The sequence below is a fragment of the Coturnix japonica genome, unplaced genomic scaffold (genome assembly GCF_054131305.1).
Source record: "Coturnix japonica strain WE unplaced genomic scaffold, WE-NBRP24 Scf041, whole genome shotgun sequence".
Taxonomy (NCBI): Eukaryota; Metazoa; Chordata; class Aves; order Galliformes; family Phasianidae; genus Coturnix; species Coturnix japonica.
This window is the reverse complement of record NW_028188944.1, coordinates 4,560,915-4,581,759: the sequence shown is the minus strand read 5'-3', so window position 1 is coordinate 4,581,759 and position 20,845 is coordinate 4,560,915. Positions and strand designations below refer to the sequence as shown.

Below are 20,845 nucleotides of genomic sequence, written 5' to 3'. Positions count from 1 at the left end.
TTTCACTTCCAAGGGATGCGAGTCTAAGATTTTGCTTGATAGCTTTTGCATTGCTCTCTTTTCTTTATGCTCTTTTATTTGCCCAGATCAGCACTCTTTGTTATTATGTCCTGAGTTCATTTATCAAGTTGAAATTGAAGTTTTTTTTGGTTTTATTGTGAACTTTTTAGGTCATGCTGCACAAAATATTGTTGATTGCACTACAGTACAGTCTTGAGCTTCAAGTCTAACACAGAAATTCTCATCCAGGATTTTGTAGCCTTGTTGTGAACTGGGTTTTTGGGGTGAAATCTGAGTTTTCTTTGAACCTGACAGTGTGAGAATTTGCTCTGGCACTTTGTGTACCTCCCCGGTGCTCCGCTGTTCCTTCCCTTACTTGGGGATAACATAATTTATTCAAGGTGATGTCCAAACGGGCTTGTTAACAGTCCTCTGCAGTGCTTTAAGCTGTCATATGTCAGACAGAATTTATGCAAGTTCTATAGCCATTCCTACATGTTGAAAACAGTGCACTGTGCTTAAGCTTCAGCATATGTTCCAGTAAGCACAGTTCCATTAATTCTAGGGGAGTGGGTGAATTAAGCATAGATCTGAAGGCTCCCTTTGCTCAGTGCAGAGATGGAAGGACTAATGGAGATCTGACTTGATATTTTCCCTCCTAGGATTGGAAGGAGCTCTGTCAAAGTAAAAAAGTGGGCATTACTTCCCAGGGAAATAAGAGAAGTCTCATTATTCACAAGTGTGAATATGAAAATCAGGGAACATGCACATGCTGAGCAGCCTAAGGCAAGACATCAGCTACCCTAAAGGTTCATTTTATGTTTAACTGAAAGAGCAAATAAATCCTATTGTGGTATTTTGCACCACAGGAAGAAATGCTTCATGGGCAGTTTGGGCATTTCTTGGTTAGTCCTTTTGGATACCTTTCTCTTTCTTCTTTATGCTCAAGACAGATTTTCCCTCCATGTGTTGCATTGGTTAAACCCCAGTTTGTATCTCATCATCGGGCTCTGAAGCATCAGACTGGTTACTGAACACACGGGTCTGCTTTGCCCTGGTAGATTCCACCTTCCCAAGGGACGTCTGAAAGGATGCTTTTTTCTGATTTCCTACTAGATGCTGTACTCATGTGGCCACTTGGGTTCAGTGTTAGCATGAACATGAACATCTGTCCTGTCCCATGACTTTGGTGAACTCTCATTTTCTCTCTCAGTCTGCAACCAGGTTGGGTTGCTGTTTCAGTACTGGCTGTTTTATGCAGGAACTCTGCTCCTGAGGTTAATCTAAGTTATATCCAGGCCCTTCAGAAGGAAAGGGAAATAGCAGCACAGAAATATGGTCTGATTCTGACATAAATAAGTGCAGACCTGGAGAGTTAAAAGGGATTGTGTGATGTTCAAGGGACTTTGAAGCAAAGATGTCCCCTAGGTAAGATTTGTGGCTGACATTCCCCATACATTGTTTGTGGGCACACAAGCTAAGGAGAGACTAGTGATGAGCATGCAGAGAAGCCAATGATTCAGACAGGTTTGTAGTGACACGACATTGTAGAGTTCTGTCTAGTTCTCCTTGGCATAGTTTGGAAAATGAAGATGAGGAGATTGGTGGTAACCAATATGGCTTCCTCAAAGTCAAGCCATGCCTGACAAACTTGGTGGCCTTTCATGATGGAGTAACAGCATCAGTGGATAATGGGAGAGCAACTGACATCATCTACTTGGACTTGTGCAGAGCATTTGATCCTGTCCTGCATGCCATCCTGGTCACCAAACTGGAGAAAAATGGTTTTGATGGATGGACCAGTTGCAGGATAGGGAACTGTCTGGATGGTCACACTCAGAGAGCTGCTGTCAATAGCTCAGTGTCCAGGTGGAGGGTGGTGTTGGGACCAGTGTTATTTAACATTTTTGTAGGCAACATGGACAGTGGAATAAAATGCAGCCTCAGCAAGTTTGCAGATGACACCAAGCTGAGCAGTGCTGTTGATGTGCTAGAGGGAAGGGATGCTACCCAGAGGGACCTGGACAGGCTGGAGAGGTGGGCCCTTGGCAGCCTCATGAACTTGAGTGTGGCCAAGTACAAGGCCCTGCACCTGGGTCAGGGCAATCCCAAGCACAGGCACAGGCTTAGAGGAGAATGATTTGAGAGAAGCCTTGACCCTGAGGAGAAGAGTTGGTCTGGAGGGAGGTGTCCCTGCCTATAGCAGGGGGACTGGAACTAAATGACCTTAAAGATTCAGTCAGTTCTATTGTTTTTCTACCCTTAATTTTGCTTGAAATGTTTTAGAATAAATGAGATTCTGGTTTCCATGAAAACTGTTTGCAGGGAGCTCCATTGTAGCTAGTAAGTCTATCTTTAAGTTCAAGGGCAATAATGCATTGACTGTGTTGAAGAGAGAAATGACTCAGGAATGGATGATGGTTTAGAATAAAACATAATCCTACTTATTTCTATGCAAATATGTGTAAGGAAAAGATGCTGCACTCAGTTCTGGAAATACCCTGACAAATATATCTCTACTGTTTCACAGCTGGAGATATCAAGATTGTTAAACCACTGGAAGATGTGGAAGTGAATGAATATGGGAGTGCATCTTTTGTCTGTGAGATTTCACACGATGAGGTTCAGAGCCAGTGGTACAAAGATGACAACAAGCTGAAGGCTGATGACAACATCAGAATGCGGCAAGATGGTAGGGTGTAAGAGGGGGATCTTTCTCCTGAGTGGGGGGTGGGTTGGAGATCAAGCATATAAGACATCTGAAATGAAGAAGGTTCAGAAGGGAGTTCCCCTTTTGCTAAGTAAAACGGATTATTTTCTTAGGAGGTTGATTTTCTACGTTTAGACTTCAGATTTGTGTTTGAACGTTGAGGGATAAAAAACATAGCTTGACTTTTTCTTCATTTTCTCTTGCTGTTTGAAAAGAACACAGGGTTTTTGTTTTGTTTTTTAATATATACAATGTTAGGGTATATATATGATGTTAAGTGTGATAAAGAAAAGGGAGACATTTGAGTTAGCACACTACTCAAGAGTTCAGTCCCCAGCTTTGCCACTGTTACCATTATAAGGGCATGAACTTCCTGGAAAATGAATTTCTCCTAAGTAGAGTCATTACATTTGAGCTACAGAGACCTTTACTAGGAGAAAACTTGTTGTTCAGAGCTAAGTTGCTGTATTTAACCAAAGTAATTATCAATGTCCGTGTTTCATTGAACCTCTTTTCCATTTCGTAATGTGAGGAGTTTGATATTGGGATGGGTGGGGGTCGGTTACGGGCCCCCCCCGGCGCTGTGTGTGTATGTGCCCCCCCCGTTTTGCTCCCCCCCGTGTCGGAGTGTGCTGGAAAAGGATCTCTGTGTGGAGATTGCTTCTACTAGAGGTAGTTCTATAAGACTGTTATATAGAGCTGTGCAGGGGCTGTAAATCTGTCTGCAGAGGCTGATGATCAGTTCCAAGTGTCTGCAGTCAATGCGCATGGACAGAGCCCGTCTCTGGAATTCCCAGGGAGCGTGCACCTTGGTAAGCACAAAAACCCCATGAGCAGCTGTGTTAGTTCCCTAAAGATGTTTCCTTTGACTTTAAGGATAGTAGTGCATTAACACACCAAAGGCTTTCCTTTATTCCTAGTTCTCCTATCTCCTATCAACTTCCAGCTACCACTGAAGTGATACAAGTTCTGTTTCTGTGACAGAGACATGAATATCCTTATCTTTTGATATCTCACATGTGCAAGAGGCAGAACTTTCTGTAACAGATCTTAAGCACAGAAGTGCTTCTTCCAGCACTCATGCAAAGGGAGAAGTAGAAATGTACCTATGATTTAATCTTCCATTTCTAATTGAGATACCAGACTTGCATCTAAAGAGCATTAAGACATACATGTTGTTCTTCCTCAGACCCAGTCCTGGCTGTGAAATCCCCCCTAACAACTGGTGAAGCTGTACCTGGATGGGATGCCATGTTTACTATTGACCTTACAACAATGTGTTGCGGCACTTGCTACCTCAGTGGTAAAGTCTTACAGGAAAGCGAGACCTGCATCATCAAGAGAACCCAAACTACTCACAGCCTAATCATAAAGAACGTCACCAAGAACGATGATGGAGCAGAAGTGAAATTTGTTGCCCAAAATGTTGATGTCAGCAGCAAGATGAGAGTGAGAGGTATTTGCTTTGATCCTTCTCCTTTCCTCTTACAGTCAAAGCATAGTTGCTGTGATCTGATGATTAGAACTGGGGCTGCAGGCATTCACTGACTGTACCAAATACCTGAAATTGCATCCCATGGACTGACGTGAGTCCTGGTAATGACCTAAACATGATAGCACTGAGTGTAGGGTAAGCCAATCTACCCAGCTGCTTGGTATCTGAACCAGATTGCTTCATGCCAGCTGATGAATGTCTGCAGTTCACAGCTATTGGCCAGTGCATTCAGTCAGCAGGTTTACCACTGCATCACCATAGAGCAGTACTTTCAGCTCCAGGTTCAGACAGCCTTTCTGATTGCACTGGAATAGTTTAGAAGTAGGGGAGCAATCATTCCAATAATATCTCTATCAATCAGCTTTGCATGACAAAATATTACAAATAAACATTCATTATGGGAGGACTTGTTTGTCATTGGGTGGAAACCTCTGCAGAAGCATGTTTAGAGCATTATTAATCAGTAGAAGGAGATGTTTGGTTGATTTTTACTTAGTAAATCCGGCAAGAAGACCAAATGAAATATCTTGAATTGCTCAGCACTGACCCAATTATGAGTGCAGGAACAGAAGGTGATACTTTTTCAGAGATCTTGCAGCAAACATTGACCACGTTAGCCTGATATCAATTGAAATAACGAGGCCTTTGCTCCTGACAGGTGCTGAAGTGAGATTTACCAATAAGAGCAAAGATGTAGAAAAGATCTCCGCTCGGCTGCGTGAGGAAGCCAAACTGCAGGCTGAGCTTTCAGACACAGGCGCTACTGTGGAGTGGATGAAGGATGGGAAGGAGCTCAAGGCCAGTGAAAAATATGAACTGCAAATTGTGGGGAAGAAACACACCCTGAAAATTCACAACAACTCAATGGATGATGCTGCAAGTTATCAGTGCATCTGTGAGGGGGATAAAATGCTCTATCAGCTTTCAGTGAAAGGTATGTGACAGTCTGGGCTGTGCTCTTCCGGCCCAGGGCCAGCAGACTGCATTCACCTGACTCCCCGACAGTCCAGCTGTTGTCAGGCAGCATCTGGGGTGTTTTCAATGGCTGTTTTGACTTGAACTGGCCAATCTGCTTTGTAGAGCCATTTGATTTCTGTGTTCTGTCCTGTGATTCGTCCCTAAGATATAGAGGAAATGAAGGGAAAGATAGGAAAAAGAGCATCCCAGCCTTCCTGCTCTTCTGTCAGGGTGGCCACAAGAGATGATGTCAACAGCTCTTTTTGTAGCAGTGATCCAAAATGTAGAAAACACCTGTGAAGAGTCACAGGGACTAAATTGATGGAGAGCAGAACTTCCTGCCAAGGCTTGTCAGCTAGTCTTAATTTTGCTTTTCTTCTCTCTCTTTGTCATGTTAGCATAATATTTCATACTGGCAGGTCTGCCCACAGAATTAACTGGCACAGGCTGCCCAGGGAGGTGGTGGGATCCCTGGAGGTGTTCAGGAGCTGTCGAGATGTGGCCCTGATGGATGTTATCAGGGGGGATGGTGGGGTGGGTTGGGGTTGGAATCAAAGGAGGACCCCCATGTATTTCATCAGGAAGCATTACTGGTAATAAGACCTTTGGAGCAAATCCTGGTAGGGCCACGCTCAGCTGGTCCAGTCCGGAGGCTGTTTCTCCTTACTGCAGTATCTGCAGTGAAAACCAGCAGCTGCTTTTGTGTGGTTGGGCTCACATCCAGCAGTGGTGATGGGACTACAATGATAAGAGACAGTTCCTGAAAAAATGAATGAAATTTGACTGTATGATAGGATGGAGTTAAATGTATTGACAGGATCTCAGTCATCCCAGTGTACATCAGCTGGCTCTCGAGCTCCTAAATACAGGCATTCTGTAGAACGTTGTTGAATTTGTATTATACACGCGTGTTCTTGGAACTGCAGAACAAATGCATGCATAATCCAGACTTTGATTTTAGCAGCTCTGACTGCACTTTCTCAACAGACCCAACTCAGTTGTGTGCGCTGTTTTGAAATGATATGTTAACAAGAAGTTGGAAAACAAGCTCAATTACCCTCAGTAAAATAGGACCGTGGACTTAGGCTTAAACTTTTGGCTAAGACAGTGGTGAGATTTTGAATCTTTGAAGTCAATTATTCCACTGTGTGTTAATAGGGGCCAGTTTTATCATCTAACTTTTGCGCTCCATTTAATTTCCATAAAGGAATTCTGTTTTTCTTTTCAGTCCTAAGTGATATCTCTATCTTTTAGGCTCGATTTGTTTGCCAGGGTGTTACAGTGCAGTAATAGATACCCCCTCCATTGATTTCCTTCTAGTTTGCTTGTTCCAATTCTTTCCTCAGTTTTCCTATTTTAGACATTTTCTTGAAGCCTTGGGCTTCTTCCTTTGGCTCTGTCCCCTGTACAGTGTATGTCCTTCAACTTGTGGAGATAAGGTAATCTGGTACGTGGTTTATAAAAGCTGCCAATTTGCCAGCTTCTGAATTTAGAATCTAGCAATTAGAACTAGGATTAAACGTGCACGTTTGATCTTATGATAAATGAATGCCTCATGGTCACAAATGTCCCTGCAGTTCTTTACCATCATATGTATTTTTTGTCTTCATATTTTGTTTCAGCACTGGCAAACTTCGTAATCAAAGAGACAACTGGAGGAGTAATCAGGGCCGTTGCTGGAAAACAAGCTGAATTTGTTTCTGAGACCTCTGAAGCCAATGTCATGGTGAAGTGGTACAAAAATGGCAAAGAAATCACAACCAGTAAGAAATTCACAATGGAAGATAAAGGGAAACTGCATAAGCTTGTGGCTTCAGCTGTAAAGAAAGAAGACGAGGGAACATCTGCAAAATTGGAGATGACACTCTGATTTTTGATTGGAAGGTCTCAGGTAAGTTTGTGAGGCAAACATGGGATCACAATCCATGTAAAGCACTTCAGACTTAATTCATTTTATTTGTCCAGCCCTGTGGGTTTCCAGTATTTAGGACAAAGATTGCATAGCTCTATTGAAGCAATTCTGACCTTACTGTTGTCCCTATGCAAATCCACAGGATGAGCAAATAATGTAACTGTGTTGTGATGAATTCAGGACAGCCTTAGGTCCAACTGACGCTGGAGTCATGACTTGAGCCCTCACATCTGGGCTTCATTCTTCTAGTTCATGAATTGCCTCAGCGCTTACATCATCTTTAAACCACTGACTGAAATGATCCTAAGTTCTTAGCATTGGAATCCTGTATCCTCTTTGGACAAATTAAACCCCATATTTGGAGAGTTCAGTGTCTCCTGCTGTACCCGAAGGATGTTGTGATCTCTGAGGTGTCTCCCTGAGGTGCTGTAAGCACAGCCATTAGCTCATAGTACAAGTAAAGCACTGTCAGGTCAAGCCTGGAGGAGTAATGCTTGTCACTGACATGTTCCTGTTCAGGGTGGAGCTGGAGGGTAAAATAACACAAGAAATTGTCATTGAAATTCAATATCTGTGAAATTCAGCTGGCTGCATTCACAGAACCTGGCGTTAAGATCTGTTTTCTGGTTTCTATCTTGAGCCTATTTTCCATAACCCAGTTTTCATTTATGAACTGAAGCTCTACTGAAAGCCTTTCGCTGTGTATGCTCATGCTGCAGCGCAGCGCTTGTGACCTCTAACAGCACATTCACGTTCCTCTGATCACAGGATCCTTAAGGTTGATTAAGACCCTCTAGTCCGACTGCTCACCCATCACCACCAAGATGCTCACCATCAGCTAGCTAAAAACTCAGCAGAGATGATAGATCAAGCACAACACTGGATTTGGGATGGCTAGAGATTTCTAAGATATTGAAGGATTCTTGCAGGTGGTGTTGGCTCAGGTATTCACCCTGCATCCCACCTCCCGTTCTGTTTGGTTGAGAATCATGCATTCTGCAATTTCACTTTGTAATTCAAAGACCCTGGCTTTATCTGTTGAAAAACTGATCTAAAACAAGCCAAGAAGACTCCTTTGGAACTGGTTGATGCAGAACAAAGGCATCCCCAAAGGACAAATTGCACTGTTTGATGAACATTATTGGATGAGAGCTAAGCTAAGATTTAAAAAGTTCTGGGGCTGTCTCTGAGCATCAAATACAGAGGAAGCCTGCATGATTCCCTGAGAATGGATACCTCCTACTTTGGTGTAGGGTTAAGGGAACACTAGCAGTAACTCCTATCACAAAATGTCACATGGCTCAGACAAAATGCCATCAAGAGGGCTTAATTAGGAGCACCAAATGGTCACAAGATGGTCTTAGGGCAGGGAAGTAATCTATCTATGTGATATTGGTTGGTGCTATTAGTTCTTAACAGCTTGACTCTAGAGGGACTGTTCTTCTTTGGTCACCTAGTTTTAAAAGAATAGATGTCTCCTGTCTATTACAATTTTTAACGAATTATTTGTTCACTGACGCCATAAATGTGCCTGGCATAGCAATTGGCCTTGGTATATTCAGTGAATGAAAGCGACAGTTGTTGCTCTAAGAAATGCAATACTAAGCTAGGTCTGCCTGTAGCTGACAGCCATCAGCTTGCTCCTCAGGCAGGTTCTGTCTGGATGGAATGAAGGGCATGAAATACTGATGTGCTCATCAAACGCTGCTTGTTAGCTTAGAGACAAGGTGTTGAATAGGTTTGTTCATGTATTGCAAACACGTTACTTAGCTGCCTTCATTTTAGCTTCAGAAGAACATGTGCAGAATACAGAATTGATTAAAAGAAATAAGAACTGTCTGCATAGAACTTACTCTTTCCTTACACAGGAGAATCAAACAGACATTTGTATGTGTACCTCCAGAGGTGAAACTCGATCACCCAAATGTAATGAGCAGAGACATTACAATCAGCTCTAACTGTATCTTAATGCTGTGCTGAATAAGCCTGAGTCAGGATGTAAACCACTTTCTCTTTTTTTCTTCAGATGAAGCCATTAATTTTGTCAACAAGCCCAAAACGACTCCAGAAATATCAGTCAGTCCTTCTGAAGGCCTGGAGCTGGTGTGTGAGGTGTCAGCTGCAAGCGGAGCTGTCGTATGGAAGAAAGATCAAACAGAGGTGAAGCAGGACCAGAGGACAACCATCATCTCCCAGGGGACGCACCGCAAGCTCATGGTCAGAAATGTTACCCTGAAAGACCAAGGGAGCTACAGCTGTGAAACAAAAGATGACAAAGTGACATTCCAAGTGAAAGTCAGAGGTGAGAAAATGCTTGGAATCCCAGAGATAAAGGAGTGCTTCATTTGGTGTGTCTTGCATTTGGACGATCAACTGACAGCCTCTCTGGTGCAAAACATTTTGGCTTTAGGACTTTCTTTGTCATCTAGTGTCATAGCTACACTTTTCTACATGTGCTTTTCCATCCAGGAATGAATTACTGCAACAAACCATAGGCAAGGAGGGTAACTTGTGCACCTCTTGTAGTCAGCTGGTGCCTGCAGGGTTACAGTGCAAGAGAACACCAGGCATGCAAGGAGTGAGAAAAGGGGAGGTGCTGAAAGGGAACTGGTTACAAAATTTGAATGACACAATTAGGTGGAAAATGCCACTAATCAGACTCATAAATGGCCTGGGTTGCAAAGGCCCACAGTGCTCATCCAGTTCCAACCCCCTTCTTCCTATGTGCAGGGTTGCCAAGCAGCAGCCCAGGCTGCCCAGAACCACATCCAGCCTGGCCTTGAATGCCTGCAGGGATGGAGCATCCACAGTCTCCTTGGGCAACCTGTTCTAGAGGGCCGTTCCCTTCTGATTTACTGGAAATGTAGAGAGACATGAGAAGAAAAAAAGAGAAGGGAGGAGGTTCAGCAGTGCATGCAGGTGTTCTAAATCTCATGTCCAAATCTGCTATCAGACTGAGAAATGTTTAGCTTTGTGATATGATGTGATATGATATGATATGATATGATATGATATGATATGATATGATATGATATGATATGATATGATATGATATGATATGATATGATATGATATGATATGCCTATCATTTCCCAAGGCAAAATAGAGGGGAAAGTATTTTCCTGTCTTAATGAGGCATCATGGTGGTCCCTGTGAAGGGCAAGTATAGTGAAAATGGGGAACTGGAGTTAGCTCTGCAGCAGACTACAGCAAAACGGTGTGACTGTTGTGATGTCCCTGCAGAGAAAGAAGACGTGTTTACAAACAAGGACAAGGTACAAAAGGAGGTGAAGGCTGTACTGACTCAAAATGCCACGCTGAGCTGCGAGGTGGCCCAGGAGAAGACGGAGGTGAAGTGGTACAAGGAGGGGAAACTGATCACCTCGAGCAAGAAGTTCAGGGTGGAGTCAGAGGGCAAACAGCGTCGGCTGGTGGTGAGCCAGGTGGAGAAGAAAGATGCAGGGGAGTACAGCTGCGAGGCTGCTGGCCAGAAACTCACCTTCAAGATTCAAGTCACAGGTAAGACAGGTGTTGTCTGAAATACAGCAGAGAACAGTAAAGTAATATCTAGTTTCTATTATGCAGTGCAGTAGTCTGCGCTGAGGTTTTTTCCCTAGGCTTGATTGCCTGGGTTTGTAGAAAGTATTTGGTTTCAGTATGACACAAAGACCTGTTTCAGTCTGTCTGTAGAACAATAATTAGTAATATATGTACAGTGGATACAATATTCAAGATATTATTCAAATCTCTCCAGTGCCTGAGATCCCAAACTGTAATTCTTGTTCACCGAAACATTTGACTAAGATAAGTATGTGCAGTGAGGCTGGAGTGCATGTTCTACGTGCAGCCTTTCGTGGCAGGAGAAGCAGGAACTTCTCCTAGTAGTACACTGTCTTTTTACTATGCCTTTATGTTGGAGGCTGCATCTGGATAGGTGAGTCTGCTACTCACAGTAAGAGACCTGGTAGAGCTGACTATTCCCAGAGCTCAAAGTAAGATAGATATCTGCAAATCACACACAAAGAACAAAGGACTGCGTTGGTGAGCATATTTCCTTTGTGCCTTTGACAGTCACAGTTGTGGCAATGGTAGAGGCCATGAGGAGTCTGTTCAGGAAGCCAGGAGTACTGTTCTGGGTCATGAAAAGGCAGCCAGTGGTTTGACTATCACATGTTTATGTGTTTTGATGTTTCACAGTGGGTCTTAAGTAAAAGGAACTCAGGTTTTGGTTGCCTGCAGGACAGATGTTCTTTTGGGTTCAATATGTTTGCATAGTGACTTGCAACCATGGGACTGGTGTTCAAGGACCCTCTTGGTTCCTTCAGTTCCTAGGTTCTTTCTTGCCTAGATTTGACACTTTGTTTCAACAGAAGAGCTGATATTCTCTAGTGAAGGCTATTAGTTTGGGCACAAGTGGTAATCTAAACCTGTTCCAAGCTGTACATACAGACCTGCAAGATGGTCTCATTTCAGTCCCTCAGTCAATACTTTTTCTTTTCTTCCCTCAGAGCCAAAACCTGTGTTTATAAACCAGGAGAAGGTGCAGAAAGAGGTGAGTGCTGCCCTGGCAGCAAGTGCCTCCCTCAGCTGTGAAGTAGCACAGGATCCAACCGAAGTAAAATGGTACAAGGATGGAAGACTGCTTGCCTCCTCCAGAAAGTTCAAACTGGAATCTGTGGGCAAAACACGGCGTCTGGTTGTGGAGCAGCTGGAGAAGAAAGATGCTGGAGAATACATCTGCGAGGCTGCTGGCCAGAAGATGACCTTCAAGTTGGAAACAACTGGTGAGCATTCGCTTTGGGAGCACTAAGCAGCTGTTTATGTGGCTTAGAGGAAGACTGGCTGTCTTCTACCCTGTGGGCATGGAACAGCCACAATTCCCCCTGGAAACACATAAATGACCCACACCACAAATTGGATTCTCATTTTTAATGTAGTGGTAGCGAGGTGAAAACCTGGATGTGGAATATTTTTGACTAAGGTACTTCTACTTGAATTTCTAGATGCACTGAATTACCCTCTAGAGTGTCTTTCTGAATACATAAGCAACCACAGCTGACTATGATCCTGATTTATATCTGGGTTCAGGCTTACTGTTTCAGTTAGGTTAGATGAATAGCACTAGAGAAGATAGGGAAATACAGCAGTTCATTGATAGCACGTGTCGGAAGAATGCAGCTCAGTGCTGTGCAGTTTGCTGCTTCATTCCCTCTTACAAGTTGCACCCAAGGCTGGAAAAGACCACTGAGATAGCTGAGTCCAACCCCTGCCCACCCTCACTGTACTTACACAGCTTATTGTTGCTATAGAAAACAGCTTCTCTGTAGACAAATTGAGTTAGTTCCATTAAGTGGCTGAAGCCCTAAGTGATCCAAGGTGAAGCATGATCCAAACTGGAATTTAGCTAATTGTATTAGGGAATCCAAGCCTTAATGAGATAAATTATTTAAAATATGAGTCCTCCATCTAAAACGGCATTGAACTCTTACCCTGGTTGATGATAGAAGTGAGAGTTGAACAGCAGAAGTCTGAAGTTATGCTCCATATTTCTCATCACTCAAGAGAATATTTGAGTATATTAATTCCTTTGGCTATGTTAGAGCTCATAATGAGGTCAGCTGATGTTCTTTAAATGCTCGGAGTCTAGCAATGTGGGGAAGTAGACTGCTATTTGCTGTTGAGCTTTAGGCTAAGAAGCCTGATTTTAGAGGACTGTGGACTTCCCCTTTCCCTTCCCCTCTCCTCCCCTTCTCCCTGGATCGATCTCGCATGGTTTGAGAATGAGTTCAGAGCAAGGTAAATGAGGAATAGCCATGTGAAAACCTGTTGTTTACTGCACTATAAAAGACATTTAGTCAAAAGACAAGTGTGTGTTCCATGCTTAAGATTACAGGAGATCCTAGAAACAACTCAGCTGTTCAAACCTGTAGTTTGGCTGAATATTTTATTGTCAGTTATGGTCAGGAGGAGATGCTTGAGTAAGACAAATAAAAGGTCATGGGTAAGTTGGTCCTTCTTGTGATATACTTCTAGGGTTTCATCAAGGAAAAGCTTAATTAATCCAAATAATTATTGCAGAAACCACACCAAGAACATGAGAGTGAAATTTCAAATTTCTTGACGTGATGGTAAACTTTACCTGGTTCTGCCATTCCCCAAATGTTTGTTTCCTTATGACAAGAAGAACTTTGCAAAACTAATTCTTTTTTCAGTCTTGTGTGCAACACAAAAAGAGGTAAATTCTAGGAGGCCACCTGAAATGTTTTTTCCATCTGGAAAGATCCATTTAAGAGCACCCATGGACCTGGTTATGAACAAGTTTTCTTCTTTGCAAAGGCTGTTGCTTAATTAGCAGATACTGTACCTGGGAGAGGAAGAGGGAAGTAACTTGTTTTGGAAGTCATGATGCTATTCAAGCAATCAAGGCCAGGCTGGATGGGGCTTTGTGCAATCTGGTGTAGAGGGAAGCATCCCTGCCTACAGCAGAGGGGGGTTGGATCTGGATGATCTCAAAGGTCCCTTCCAACCTAAACCTTTCTCTGATTCCTTTGATGATTCTATTTCTCAGCTGCTGGTGTGAGATCTCCAACCTGTCCCCGTTGTCTTTCAGTGCGGCAGATGAAGCTGGTGAAAGGTCTGCAGCCCCTGGAATTCCCTGAGAAGGGAACTGTCACCTTTACGGTGGAGGTGTCCCATGAGGATGTGGAAGGGACTTGGCAGAAGGACGGCGTGCGGCTGAAGCCTGCACCAAATATCACAATGGGTGTCCAGGGGAAGAAACGTTCCTTGACACTTTCTTCTGTGACCCTTGAAGATGCAGGACTCATTTCCTTTAAAGCAGAAGGCATGAATTCATCGGGGAGGCTCACTGTGACAGGTATTGGTTGGTGCAAGGTGTCATTATCTGCTCCTGTCCCAGATTACTTGAACAGCAGAACCAGCTTTCCTTCCAGCTGCAAAGAATGTTATGCACTGGGCCATTGCCACCAGAGTATCCCTCAGATATCAAGAGGATTGTTGTAACATGATTGTCCCTAGCACAAGTAATGATAATGTGCTCAAAACAATAGTTTTCTTTGTTGTTAATTACAAGTTCTAGTACGCATGGAGAGTAGGCACTGCCTTTCATTATTCCTTATGCCAGATGCTCCTAGAGACCTCATTCCCAACTAAATCCACATCCTTCTTTCTCCTTCTCAGAATTGCCTGTGAAAATCAGCAAACCATTGGCAGACATTAGCGTCACTCAGAAGGACAAGGTCACATTTGAGTGTGAGCTGTCCAGGCCCAAGGTGGACATCAAGTGGTTCAAGGTATGGCATGTAATGGTATTTTCCTTTCTGACTTCTCTGGAAATGAATGAGAGCCTTTAATTTCACTTCCAAGGGATGCGAGTCTAAGATTTTGCTTGATAGCTTTTGCATTGCTCTCTTTTCTTTATGCTCTTTTATTTGCCCAGATCAGCACTCTTTGTTATTATGTCCTGAGTTCATTTATCAAGTTGAAATTGAAGTTTTTTTTGGTTTTATTGTGAACTTTTTAGGTCATGCTGCACAAAATATTGTTGATTGCACTACAGTACAGTCTTGAGCTTCAAGTCTAACACAGAAATTCTCATCCAGGATTTTGTAGCCTTGTTGTGAACTGGGTTTTTGGGGTGAAATCTGAGTTTTCTTTGAACCTGACAGTGTGAGAATTTGCTCTGGCACTTTGTGTACCTCCCCGGTGCTCCGCTGTTCCTTCCCTTACTTGGGGATAACATAATTTATTCAAGGTGATGTCCAAACGGGCTTGTTAACAGTCCTCTGCAGTGCTTTAAGCTGTCATATGTCAGACAGAATTTATGCATGTTCTATAGCCATTCCTACATGTTGAAAACAGTGCACTGTGCTTAAGCTTCAGCATATGTTCCAGTAAGCACAGTTCCATTAATTCTAGGGGAGTGGGTGAATTAAGCATAGATCTGAAGGCTCCCTTTGCTCAGTGCAGAGATGGAAGGACTAATGGAGATCTGACTTGATATTTTCCCTCCTAGGATTGGAAGGAGCTCTGTCAAAGTAAAAAAGTGGGCATTACTTCCCAGGGAAATAAGAGAAGTCTCATTATTCACAAGTGTGAATATGAAAATCAGGGAACATGCACATGCTGAGCAGCCTAAGGCAAGACATCAGCTACCCTAAAGGTTCATTTTATGTTTAACTGAAAGAGCAAATAAATCCTATTGTGGTATTTTGCACCACAGGAAGAAATGCTTCATGGGCAGTTTGGGCATTTCTTGGTTAGTCCTTTTGGATACCTTTCTCTTTCTTCTTTATGCTCAAGACAGATTTTCCCTCCATGTGTTGCATTGGTTAAACCCCAGTTTGTATCTCATCATCGGGCTCTGAAGCATCAGACTGGTTACTGAACACACGGGTCTGCTTTGCCCTGGTAGATTCCACCTTCCCAAGGGACGTCTGAAAGGATGCTTTTTTCTGATTTCCTACTAGATGCTGTACTCATGTGGCCACTTGGGTTCAGTGTTAGCATGAACATGAACATCTGTCCTGTCCCATGACTTTGGTGAACTCTCATTTTCTCTCTCAGTCTGCAACCAGGTTGGGTTGCTGTTTCAGTACTGGCTGTTTTATGCAGGAACTCTGCTCCTGAGGTTAATCTAAGTTATATCCAGGCCCTTCAGAAGGAAAGGGAAATAGCAGCACAGAAATATGGTCTGATTCTGACATAAATAAGTGCAGACCTGGAGAGTTAAAAGGGATTGTGTGATGTTCAAGGGACTTTGAAGCAAAGATGTCCCCTAGGTAAGATTTGTGGCTGACATTCCCCATACATTGTTTGTGGGCACACAAGCTAAGGAGAGACTAGTGATGAGCATGCAGAGAAGCCAATGATTCAGACAGGTTTGTAGTGACACGACATTGTAGAGTTCTGTCTAGTTCTCCTTGGCATAGTTTGGAAAATGAAGATGAGGAGATTGGTGGTAACCAATATGGCTTCCTCAAAGTCAAGCCATGCCTGACAAACTTGGTGGCCTTTCATGATGGAGTAACAGCATCAGTGGATAATGGGAGAGCAACTGACATCATCTACTTGGACTTGTGCAGAGCATTTGATCCCGTCCTGCATGCCATCCTGGTCACCAAACTGGAGAAAAATGGTTTTGATGGATGGACCAGTTGCAGGATAGGGAACTGTCTGGATGGTCACACTCAGAGAGCTGCAGTCAATAGCTCAGTGTCCAGGTGGAGGGTGGTGTTGGGACCAGTGTTATTTAACATTTTTGTAGGCAACATGGACAGTGGAATAAAATGCAGCCTCAGCAAGTTTGCAGATGACACCAAGCTGAGCAGTGCTGTTGATGTGCTAGAGGGAAGGGATGCTACCCAGAGGGACCTGGACAGGCTGGAGAGGTGGGCCCTTGGCAGCCTCATGAACTTGAGTGTGGCCAAGTACAAGGCCCTGCACCTGGGTCAGGGCAATCCCAAGCACAGGCACAGGCTTAGAGGAGAATGATTTGAGAGAAGCCTTGACCCTGAGGAGAAGAGTTGGTCTGGAGGGAGGTGTCCCTGCCTATAGCAGGGGGACTGGAACTAAATGACCTTAAAGATTCAGTCAGTTCTATTGTTTTTCTACCCTTAATTTTGCTTGAAATGTTTTAGAATAAATGAGATTCTGGTTTCCATGAAAACTGTTTGCAGGGAGCTCCATTGTAGCTAGTAAGTCTATCTTTAAGTTCAAGGGCAATAATGCATTGACTGTGTTGAAGAGAGAAATGACTCAGGAATGGATGATGGTTTAGAATAAAACATAATCCTACTTATTTCTATGCAAATATGTGTAAGGAAAAGATGCTGCACTCAGTTCTGGAAATACCCTGACAAATATATCTCTACTGTTTCACAGCTGGAGATATCAAGATTGTTAAACCACTGGAAGATGTGGAAGTGAATGAATATGGGAGTGCATCTTTTGTCTGTGAGATTTCACACGATGAGGTTCAGAGCCAGTGGTACAAAGATGACAACAAGCTGAAGGCTGATGACAACATCAGAATGCGGCAAGATGGTAGGGTGTAAGAGGGGGATCTTTCTCCTGAGTGGGGGGTGGGTTGGAGATCAAGCATATAAGACATCTGAAATGAAGAAGGTTCAGAAGGGAGTTCCCCTTTTGCTAAGTAAAACGGATTATTTTCTTAGGAGGTTGATTTTCTACGTTTAGACTTCAGATTTGTGTTTGAACGTTGAGGGATAAAAAACATAGCTTGACTTTTTCTTCATTTTCTCTTGCTGTTTGAAAAGAACACAGGGTTTTTGTTTTGTTTTTTAATATATACAATGTTAGGGTATATATATGATGTTAAGTGTGATAAAGAAAAGGGAGACATTTGAGTTAGCACACTACTCAAGAGTTCAGTCCCCAGCTTTGCCACTGTTACCATTATAAGGGCATGAACTTCCTGGAAAATGAATTTCTCCTAAGTAGAGTCATTACATTTGAGCTACAGAGACCTTTACTAGGAGAAAACTTGTTGTTCAGAGCTAAGTTGCTGTATTTAACCAAAGTAATTATCAATGTCCGTGTTTCATTGAACCTCTTTTCCATTTCGTAATGTGAGGAGTTTGATATTGGGATGGGAAGGTCACGGTTTGATTTAGATGTTGGACTGGGAATCAGAAGATCTGGGCTCTCTTCAGGTTGTCAATCTTATTGTCTGACTTCTTAACAACATTCTTTGCTTTCTATTATTTTTAATGTAGTTTCAAGGCATTCTGAGCTGATAGGTGTAGTGTTCATGTGCAGTAATGCTGACGTGAGTAAGTGGGGTGATAATGTAAGGGTTTTTTACATTCCTTCTAAATCTCTGCTTTCTCTTGTTCCATCCTTCTTAAAGAGCAATCCATTAATCTAGTAAAGGAGCTGTGTGATGAGGATGTGACTGAGCCTGAAGAAGCCAAATTTGAATGCGAGATATCCGTTCCTTCTGTGAAACCTCCCAAGTGGTATCTACGTGGGAAGTCTAACAGGCTGGCAGAAACTTGATTATGCAGCAAGAAGGCACCATCCACCAGCTGACCATACCGAAAACCACCACCGATATGACAAGCACCATTCAGTTCTCAATTGGCAAATCAAAATCCACAGCCAATCTGCTTGTCAGAGGTAACATATCCAGGCTTGGTTTACATCATGAAGATGAAGAATTAATTAACGTACAGTCTTCCTTCACTGGGGTCTTTGAAATATTTTGTGTGTGTCTGGAGGGTCTGCTCCATTTCCATTTAAAAGTCGTTGGACACTAAATGAGACAGCTGCATCTCAATAAAAGATCTGTTTGAATAGCTGTGATGTGCTTACTATTCAGATGTACAGAGCTGAGGTTTTGTCCTTGGCTATACCAAAGAAGTCAGATCAGGTGAAATTAATTGTATTTCTGAACTAGACAAAGTTAAGTTTGGTAGCACCTAAATTTGATGCAGTTTGTCATTGATTTCATCTGAAAGAAACTTGCAGGCTTTTTATCTGCTGTTGTCCCCAGCATAAGAGTCTCCATTCACATCCTAAAGTACTTGTTATATTTTCAACTCACTCCTATTTGAATAAAAGCCTCAACAATTGGGAGCAATTTAATAAGCACAGAACAAGAGCTGGACCTTGCATTTGGTAGATAATATACAGTATTACTTTATAGAAATGTAGTCAATGGCATTCCCTATAGACAATCGTTTGTTTTATCTTTAGAGTGGTTCAAAGAACCATTGTGAACTTGACATTAATTGGAATGGAATACATGCAAGAGACTTTCCTCTTCTTCCAATTGTCCTCATCCTTTCTTCTCTTCCACCCCTGCTTTGCAGATGACCATATACAAATCACCAGGAAGTTGGAGGACAAGACAGCTTTGGAACATCATTCTGTCATCCTGTCCTGTGACTTCAGGCCTTCTCCAAAGGTTGTGAAATGGTTCAAAGGCCACACACTCATCAAGCCCTCTGAGAAGTACAAGATCAAGAGCGATAAGCATTCAGCAGAGCTCAAGATTCTGAAGCTGAAGCCCGATGATGCTGGTGTGTACAAGTGCAAGGCAGGAATTGCAGACTGAGGCCACGCTGACAGCTGAAGGTATGAGCAGGGAGGGTGACCTCTTCCATGTCCTATTTCACCTCAGATTTCTCTTCTTGGGGTTGATTTCTGCCGTTCTCTCCTGCTAACTTTATAAATGTATAATCTTCACTGAGAAGATTACACAAAGATCATCTAGTCCAACCATTCTACCACATCCCAGTATGATTTATAGTAACAGTGGTAACAGTTCACCTTGTTTCCCCACAGCCCGCAATGTAGAAGTAACGAAGCACCTGCAGGATGTAGAAATTGAAGAAGAGAGCTCTGCTGTCTTCTCCTGCGAGCTGTCCCATGATGACGAGGACGTGGAATGGTTCCTGAATGGCAACCTCCTTTACACCAACAATTGCAATGACATCAAGAATGTTGGCAATTGCTGCACACTGACAATGAAGCAGGTTAAGCCTGAGGATGCTGGCACAGTGACAGTGAAGTCAGACAAGGTATCAGAAAGCGCGCGCCTGAAGGTGATAGGTGGGTCTGATCACACCCCTCCTGGATGTAAGAGATGCTAAGGAGCTCCAGTTCATTCTATTGTGCAGCAATCCTGCTTCTAAAGCTCTCCTCTCTGGGGCTCAGATAGCCATCAAAGTCATGAGGGGCTTTCTTCCAGTGATTTATGGAATTAAGGATTTATGACTGCAGGGAGAGATCATTCCATGTGTGTTTTGCCTCTGGGATGACTAATGACCAGGCTGTGAGCAACCTGATCTAGCTGTGAATGTCCCTATTTATTGCAGGGGAGCTGGGCTAGATGGCCTTGAAGGGTCTCTTCCAATTCTAAGGGTACTGTGATTCTAATCTGCTCTCCCCAGCAATTAAGCTCTTTTACTCTATGCGCTCAGAGTTTGAAGGATTTCCTCTTTCTCCTTTCTTTTGCATTTGGTGGAAGTTTTTTCCCCAGTATAAACATCTGATGTGTGAAATAGAAGACAGATAAGAGGAGTCAATAAAACAGGAAAATCAAAAGTGTTCAGCAGCTTATCCTCTTAATCCTGTGGCCTGCTGTATGAGCTCTGCTCCATGTGAGGTCAATGCCAGCTCTCCTGCTTTAGAAGAGCTGCATCCCAATTACTTCATATGATATCAGTCCCACCCACTGGCAATGCAGGCTGTCCCTCCTGTTCCCTGTATTCTCCTACTGATTAGTTCAGAATTCCATAAAGTGCATTCAGTCAACAGACATGAAACCACTTTAGGTTCTATATTGGTGTCGTCAGTGCTGGTAAAGATTTATTTATCTCTCTTTAAAAATCTGAAAGCAACTGGAAATGTCTCAACTTCTGTATCACATTGTTCTGTTTTGCCTTTTTAATTGCAGAGAAGCCTGATGTTTTCATGAAGTCCTTGGATGATGTTTTTGGTGAGGAGCGGGGTGTGATTAAATTGGAATGCGAAGTCTCTAAAGAGAAGGTCAAACCAGTGTGGAAGAAGGACGGTGTTGTGCTCACTTCTGGCAACAAGTATGAGCTGGTACAGTCTGGGAAGACCCTATGTCCCCTTATCCATGACCTCGAGATGTCAGATGCAGGTTTCTATACCTGTGATATTGGCACTGATGTTGCCAAGTCAAAGGTCGGCATTCGGGGTAAGTACTGTGGAAAGTAAAGGAGTGCTGAAAGCACATTCAGTGTGGTCACTATGTCTT

At 43.1% G+C, this 20,845-nt stretch overlaps 1 protein-coding gene across 1 annotated transcript; it reads left to right on the top strand.

Moving 5' to 3' along the window:
- Positions 1 to 13,614: 13,614 nt before the first annotated feature.
- On the top strand, positions 13,615 to 14,447 carry LOC146752857 (obscurin-like protein 1). Its single transcript, XM_085531302.1, has 2 exons — positions 13,615 to 13,951; positions 14,275 to 14,447. Exons 1-2 carry the CDS (start codon positions 13,693 to 13,695, stop codon positions 14,445 to 14,447), a joined length of 432 nt encoding a protein of 143 aa, XP_085387428.1. The 5' UTR covers positions 13,615 to 13,692.
- Positions 14,448 to 20,845: the final 6,398 nt, after the last annotated feature.

Bases quoted from the DNA above. Each gene is read 5' to 3' on its own strand.
- LOC146752857 (XM_085531302.1), top strand. From the start codon at position 13,693: ATGAAGCTGGTGAAAGGTCTGCAGCCCCTGGAATTCCCTGAGAAGGGA. The intron at 13,952-14,274 runs GTATTGGTTGGT...TCTCCTTCTCAG, and splicing joins GGGGAGGCTCACTGTGACAG to AATTGCCTGTGAAAATCAGC.